Source organism: Austrofundulus limnaeus, unplaced genomic scaffold (genome assembly GCF_001266775.1).
Source record: "Austrofundulus limnaeus strain Quisiro unplaced genomic scaffold, Austrofundulus_limnaeus-1.0 Scaffold360, whole genome shotgun sequence".
Classification (NCBI taxonomy): domain Eukaryota; kingdom Metazoa; phylum Chordata; class Actinopteri; order Cyprinodontiformes; family Rivulidae; genus Austrofundulus; species Austrofundulus limnaeus.
This window is the reverse complement of record NW_013952762.1, coordinates 217,216-225,564: the sequence shown is the minus strand read 5'-3', so window position 1 is coordinate 225,564 and position 8,349 is coordinate 217,216. Positions and strand designations below refer to the sequence as shown.

The following is an 8,349-nucleotide window of genomic DNA, read 5'->3' as shown; positions in this document are numbered from 1 at the left end:
CATATGAGCAGCAAAAACACGTTTTTAGACCAAATATTACAGATTTGGACAAATACGCACAAAAACTTCAAAATTAGCACAGAAACCATACTATACAACATTTTAGACACATTCTAGACAGTTTATCAGCTAAAAAAATTAATTTTGGGGTAAGTTACTCTTTAAGCACCTTTCCCTACAATACAATTTAAGTGATTGCTAACATTAGCTGATAGATAACTAGCAGCAAGCTAACTTTTCATAAGAAAAATAACTGTCCTCTCCTACATTTTGACTTATTTTTTGGTGCTTTCTAAAGAATAAAGTTTTTCCAAGAGCTGGACGTTATCAAACCATTACCTGCTCCAGTAGCTCTGACCATGGGGGTAAGGGGGAAGGTGTCGCAGGCTCACAGCAGCGCTTCTGCAGTGTGATAAGAAGCAGGAGCAGGGAAGGGGCGGAATGGAGGAAGCGGGCGCAGCATACTTTAAAAAAAATTTCCCCGGAAAAAGGTAGACACAGCTGTTACTGTCGCGCTAGTTACTGTCGTGACACACCTGATTTGATGGACTTTGTTAAAGGGACACTCCTGACTGGACAAGCAAAAAAGGGGCGTTACTGTACGGCACCCCTTTTTGTGGAGAACCCTATTTGGGTCAGATTTCTCCTGGTTAACCTTAGTGTTGGGATCAGGGTCAGACTGTAAAGTGGTCAAGCAGGGTCTAAGGATACCGTCATGTAGGCCTCGTAGCCCACAGTGTTTATGCTTTTGACACACCCACTCTTGTGACACGCCCACTTTGATTCCGCAGATAACCCCTTCTCACTGTCCCTGTTTGGCCAAAGTTGGTGGGGACATGTCACCACCAGTCCTTCACAAAGTTACACCCTTGCTTACAGGCAGACTTCAAACAAAGCTAGGTGGGAGCTCTGCTTGTGGCTGCCCAATCCATACCGGAAGCTCAATTGCGCATGCAGTAAATGATAGACTTCAGGAATGTGCTCGATTTAGGAAAAAATACTGAAAATAATTATTTCCGTACTTATTTATAAAGATTTGTTAAATTATATTCAGAAAACAGTTTTAATATTATAAACATTTTGATTAATAAATARAGATTTACGATGCGTACATATTTATTTATAACATGCAGACTATTTTCTAGACAATCATGTCATAATTCATCTTATCTTCATTTAATTTATTTCTTGGAATAAAAATCCACATCTGTTGCATAACCTTGTAATCTTCACAGTGTTGCTAAAATTCTTCTCTGGGTCGAAGCTTGTTTCTAATGGRGGACAAGTTCGGACGAACCACCTTAGTGCCGTGTGCAAAGCTCAGTGACGACGTCAGAAATAGGAGGAGGGTTATTTCTTTGGTCTGAATCAGTGATCACAACTTAAACAGTTCAAAGCAACAATACCGCAATTAAATGATAAACATTTGTGTACTTATAGAAAGTGAGTTAGTACATCAAACTGTTTGTTTTAGAGCTACTTAGCTCAGTTTATAAAGGTTATGCTAACTATTTAGCTAAAGTGAGTACAAATAACTAACTTCTTTTAGTAAGAAACACTATTGGGTTTTACAGTGTGGAGAGTGTTGTGCCTAAATTTGATGAGCTGGCACAGGAGCGAGCCACGCATTTCTTGACCGCTGCTTTAGTTTTTGGAATTAAACAATGGTAACACTAAAAGATATTTGTATACTTGTGTGACCAGCATTAAAGCAAAAGCGTGTGTCCGTTTAACATTTTTTCTCTCCAAAACTCACTATAAATGTTGAATGGATATGTGTAGGTGGGTAAATGAGGACACAGATTGTGTAAAGTACTTTGAGTAGCCTGGTTGGTTAGAAAAGTGCGGAGTAAGTAGTCCTTGCGTGCAGATTACTCCATTGAAATGAGGCCCTTGAGTGTTCTACCGGCTGTCAGCGTGGAGAATTGGGGAGAGTGGAGTGGCATATTCTGCATCTTTATGTAGGCTCATTTGACGATGCAATCCATTGGTGCATGTCATTAACCAGCTTTGCGCACGCAATCAAGTTTGCACGTTTTTATACATGCAAACCTTTACTAGATCAGGCCCTAAATGTGTGTTAGCTGTCAGCTTCATGTTGTTTAAAAATGTGATGAATCAGCTCAATTTAGTGATCCTCTGTAACTAATCTTTTAAACTAACTACAAAGTACTGTCCAACATAATTTTCTCTAACAAATCWCTCTCTTTGGTAATCCCGTGAGCGTACAGTTGTGCGCTGTTGTCATCACTTCATCACATTAATAAGTTGTGGCACCACAGCTTACTTTTTTTTTTACACGTCTGTGGTTCCACCTCTATTCCCGCCTCGCTCGATGGCACAAAGGCACATCAGGGGTGGGCTAACTTCAACCCTCCCTGGCTACCTCTGTCCTTTCAGAAGTCTAAAGTCCTGGCAGACAGGTGAAGAAGTTTACAGAGGTTTGCAACATGATTAAAATTGCTGTTGTTTTAAACCAGTTAACATTCAGGCCTGAAATATCATAAAACGCCTTAAAAAGCAGATACAAATTAAATGAAGTACTGCTTTTGAAACTTTTAGAGTAAATTCACAAGTGGTCTCTTTTTAAAGCTAATAATCTGAATTTTTAACTTCAGCAGTCATATTCTTTGTAACTGTAACTAGTATTTAGTATACTGAAGTAAAATACACAAAAATCAAGATATTTTCTCCCTAATTTTTAATTTTTTTTATTAATAAAGTATCACAAAACATGAGGGGAATGAGATATCAATAAAATATTTTTACTGGGCTAAAATATTAATTCCCAACTATTACCAGTTCAGATTTGGTAACAGTAGCATAAAATAAAAATATTTGAGACATAGTACAATCCAGCATGTCTCATTTTCATATTTGTACACCTGTATATGTCCAAACTGTACACTTTGTCTAAAACACTGTAATTTCTGAATGCTTCAACACAGAGACTTCACTCTGGGCTCAAATTAAAGATAAAATCCCCACAAAACACATTCTACCATCCATATTTACTCACAGCATGATTAAATTTAAAGATATATATTAATGTTCAGAAATATTTAGACAACCTGGAGTCCATTCAGCCAAATTTCCACCAATAACCATCCAAAACAAGAATAAACAAATACTGTATATCCTTATTTCTTTCAAAGCATTAACATTTCACACAGCTTATAAAACCACCAGCAGTTTAAAAATATTTTTTTTCACTTACATTTGATGCATATTTGTCCTCAAACAAGACGAAATTAGCGACTCAAAATGGCCGACCGGAAGTGTTTTTTTTCCAAACAAAATACTTCTCCTGGCCACAAAAATCACTCTTCCATGTCTTGAAGCACTCGAAACACTTAATAACAAATATATTTTCATCTTATCAGCAGGTTTAGTCAGCTAACTGGTCAAAAAACGATGGAAAAAACGTTTTTCTGTGAGCGTAGCTTTCTTCGGTAGCACAGCAGGACTGTCTAAATACGGTGACACTCCGTGTTTACCTCGTCCATCACTAAACAAAGTTTCCACCCCCTCAATATATACATCAAATGAAAGGTACGGTGATTGGCTACACAGCTGTGGCATCAGAACGAAGCTCGGAGCTGACTGGCCAAATCTACAGTCAATATAGTCCAGGATGATGAAATCCAGAAGTTGGTCCCTTCTCAGATAATATCGGCTCTGGACAGCCGATACTTTAACCCAGTTGGTCAAATGAGATGTCAATCGAAAGAGGAGGGCCTAGACGTCAAGTTTGGTGCATTGCACACAGACACAGGTTGAACAGAAATACAGAAATGACATTACAAAATAAAACGAAACAAAATGACACGCGGGCGTTCCGCTGAATCTTTGGTTTTAACAGGTGAAGAGAACATTTAMTTTTGTAGGACTAATGTCTTCTTATATCCTGGTTATAAACAGTTTCAGTATATTGTATAAACCAGGGTGAAATGTTGTCCAGGTCGTAGAGTCAGCGATGGACTGTGGCACTCTGTCAGCCTCTCCAGCAGGAGTCTACAGATCAGTTTGACTGTGGACGGTGAGCCCTCTTCTAAAATCGAACTATGGGACCAAGTGGAATCCAAAGGCAGCTTCTACTTTGGAGGTGAGTGAGTTATTCTCCCACTGTGTTTAGTTATCTCTCTCCTCAGCTCCCACTTTGTCAGTGACTACTTTCTGTGACTAAACAAGAGCAAAACTGAAGATTGTTTTTGGTGTCACTTCTGTCCAGGCTGTCCTCCCATGGACTGTCAGGCTCCTTCCTTCCAGGGCTGCATGCAGCTCATATCCATCAACAACCAGCTGCTGAATCTCACTCACGTGCAGCAAGGATTGCTGGGAAACTATAATGAGCTGCAGTTCGACACGTGTAACATGAAAGACAGGTAAAGTAGTGGTATTTCTTTTCTCCACTTTAATTAATTATGAGGACATTTCTCCCAGAGAGCTGACAGGAACTTCCTCTCCGATGACTGAATGTCAGATTTTATGTGAGCTGGCAGCACAGAGCCGTTCATGCCCTGGCTGTTAATTTGCGGATGGCAGTGTGTTGTCGGCGGCACAGCCTAAAAAGTCACTGACATTCTGTCCTGTCAAGACAAACAAGCTGACTGGATCCTCCAATTAAAGTGCAACAGAAACATGGCACCACCTTCCTGGGCAGAGCGCTATGCTAACAAGCTGCTCCCCACTGTCCTGTGTGGCGTGCTCTCCCTCATTATCCTGCGCAGCTGTGGGCCCTGGCAGACCCACGGGCTCCAGGAATGGCTGCATGCGGAGGGGAACAGTTATAGGAACGAGGCAAACATGCAAACTGCCACTTTCCGTCGTTTTTGCCCCGGGGAGAATCGTGCCTTTGTCAGATTTCAGACTACCTGCTTTTTAGCCCAGATTGTTCTCAGTTGGAGGAGAGGCAAACACAACAGCCCTGCCAGTCTGTTGTGTCAGTGGGTAAAGAGATGCTCTATAGGAGGAGACAGAATGATAGAGATGTTTTATTTCCCAAGCTTATCCAGGCTGGTTTTATTTATTTATTTTTTTTCAGCACTAATGTCTTGTTGGATGAGAGAGGACTGAAAAACAGTCAAGTCTGGCTTGAAATTTGACTCTGAAGCATCAGTCCTATGGAAGGATTATCCTGACTATAATCAAGAGCGTATATTTTCAGTTCCTGTGCGTGTAGCTGTGAGATTAAAAGAAAAACTGCATGGGGAAACAAAGGAGGGGAATAAATGTTTGAGCGTCGCAGACAAATGTAGTGTGACGYTGTTTTCCACTCTGTTAAATCACTGATTGGGGGTGTCCTGAGACACTGCATGCCTGAAAGTGTCCACCCGGAGAACCACACACCTTCATTAAAGCATGAGACACTCTCTACACATCAACATAAAATTCACTTTTGAATCTAAAGAAGACGTGTCAGCGTTGAGCTTCATATGATGACCAGCACATCAATTTTTGTCCCAAGAGCGTGGAAGCTGCAGATGACCCTTTGATTCTGATAAAAAACAGATAAAATAAGATATTTTTGTTACAATTTTCAAAAAATAATCTTGAAATAAATTTTGTGCAGTTAAATGCATAAAAAGCTGCAATGAAATGTTTTAAGAAACTGACTGATCATAAATTGTTTTATGAAAAATTAAAAGGTAATTTAGCAAATATTGTTTTTGTTTGACCAGAATAATTATGGTGTACAGCTGTTTACCATTATAATTTTAAATACTTYAACACAGGCATTATTGAGCAGTTTAACACTGCAGTCATCACAGGTCCTTCATGAACAATATGTCCTAAAATATTTACAGCCTGATTCTTCTGCTCCAAACACAGCAGTTCAAAGAGATTTATGTGGTTTTCTGCTGGTTCCAAGGAAATGTTTAAAATCGTTTTATTGGCAATGCATATACAATTAGAATTAAGAGGTTTACATACACTGTAAAAAATTAATAAGCAAAAACAAAGTCATTTTTGGTCAGTTAAGGTATTTGCAAGAGCAATAGCTGCGTTTCCATTGCAAATGTGCGCAAAACTTTGTCGATATTCTGTTAATGTCGAAAACACAGTTTCGCAACTGCAGTGTTTCCATTAAGTAAGAAATGCTATTAAAGTCACGCATGAATACGTTTGTTCTCGCAATAAGTCATTTCAAACATGGCAGCGATGGATGTAAACACATAGCATGTTGCTACCACGACACTAGCGCTCATCATCAGAGGAGACGTCGGCGTCTTTTATCGAGGCTTTCCAGAGACAAGRCCCTACTTGGGAGCAGAGTTGTAAAGTAACTAAGTACAAATACTTTGTTACTGTACTTAAGTAGAAATTTTGGTTTTCTMTACTTTACTTGAGTAATTATTTTTCAGCGTACTTTTTACTTTTACTCATTACATTTTTACACAATTATCTGTACTTTCTACTCACTACATTTTTTAAAAAGGAAAGAAGTAGAAAGTCGTTACTCCTGTTTTATTCTGAGTTATTACTTAAAAAATACTTTCCTGATAAATAGTGTGTCCTGGATAGACTGAATTTAATTGTGTTTGAATGAGAAGTATAAATATTCTGACACACTATTATCTTGTACACAACCCATCACAGATGCACGCTGTTAGAAAATATAGTTTTTGGAGAAGTCACCTCCCAATAAATGTCATTTTGTAAAATCTAACTGCTCACTTTTACTCAGTACTTTTACTTTTCATACTTAAGTAGATTTTGTGTCAGAAATTTACTTTTGATACTTAAGTACAAAAAATATCAGATACTTTAAGACTTTTACTCAAGTAATATTTTTAGAGAAGACTTTAACTTTTACCAAAGTATTTTTCTGATTAGATACTTGTACTTTTACTCAAGTATCACTTTGATGTACTTTATACAACACTGCTTGGGAGCGGCTACYTATGCTGTGTTTTTTGGGAAATTGCAGTCGGTGAGTTTACCACTTTCTTTTACTACTTCTATGATTTTACTACTACTTACTTGCTGTTATCTTCTTCGTCATCGTCTTTTTCACTAGTAGAAACATCTGGTTCTTGATCATGTGACTCCCGTAATGRGAAAAAGGTGTTTCCATATTAGTTTTGTGAAATACATCAGTTTCGATACGGCTGAAATACCACCTCATCCTAGGGCAAAAACATTTTGTCAAAAAAGTAATTTTTTTTTCGAAATTGACGTGTTTCCATTGAGCAAATTACGAAATTCTAATTTGCACATTTTCATGGTCAATGGAAACGCAGCTAATGAGGGACAGCATTTTTTTTCTATACCTAAAGATCACTATTCCTTTAAACACTTGTGGAAAGGTCAGATAATAATGTCATGAGAAGCTCATGACTGGTTAGATATCAGGACAATTATTTTTTGCCCTTSACATCTCTGGTTCATCCTTGAATCCAATTTCCAGATGCCTGAATGTTTCATGTTCCTTTGTTTAAACAATTATARACAAGTACAAACACCATGAGAATGTCCTGCCTTCATATTGCTTAAAAAGGAGATGTGTTATGCGTTCCTGAGATGGATGTGTTTTCGTGTGAAATATGCATATACAGTATGTCTTTTTGCTTGAGCCTTTGTCTCAGCATTGCAGCAAAGGGCCAGTATGTTTCTCAGGCATAMAGTTCAATTCCATACCAAAATCTAGTAACTGTGTCACCTCAAGTTGTTTTGAAAATGAAGTCAGTTTGTATAAATCAAAAATAAATCAGACTTTGCATTACAGTCGTTTCAAAACGCCTTGAAACTGGCCTCTGTCTCTTTAAAAACCTGCTATTGTTTCCGTCACTCGCTTTTCTGCACCTCATCACAACAGCTTAATGCCGTTTGCAACCTGTCTGAGGAGTGTTGTAATTTGTTTTAATAATAATAAAGAAATAGCAGCAACATTACACAATATTGGTTTTGGAAAATAGCAATTCAGGATACAACTGAATGTTACTTGAATGATCTAATGTCGGACCTAGAAAATAGGTTTTCTGAAGAACCAGAGCGAGTACAGAGGGGATGTTTCAGCTTGGTAAGATACAGTATCTCCCAGTCATCCTCACATACATATATGTCAATATTAATTACTACTAAAATGCGGTGTAAGCCAACTAAAGAGCACAGATTGTAATATAAGCAAAGAATGATAACTGTAGATCAAACATAGACCAAACAACTGAACAACACAATGCAAGTTGTTTCTCAGCTTACCTGGGCAGACGATACGGGTGTATCAATACATCGATCTACACTTACCGGCCACTTTATTAGGTACACCTGTCCAACTGCTCGTTAACACTTAATTTCTAATCAGCCAATCACATGGCGGCAACTCAGTGCATTTAGGCGTGTAGACAT

The 8,349-nt window shown here is 38.3% G+C and overlaps 1 protein-coding gene across 1 annotated transcript in view; it reads left to right on the top strand.

The window, feature by feature from the left end:
• LOC106528129 (contactin associated protein family member 5) overlaps positions 1-8,349 on the top strand; it is a gene marked incomplete in the record, with an annotated part of 393,708 nt that overhangs the window by 223,023 nt on the left and 162,336 nt on the right. Inside the window, 2 exon segments of the mRNA XM_014023216.1 lie at positions 3,962-4,105; positions 4,232-4,385. Of these exon segments, the coding sequence (XP_013878670.1) occupies positions 3,962-4,105; positions 4,232-4,385 (298 nt within the window).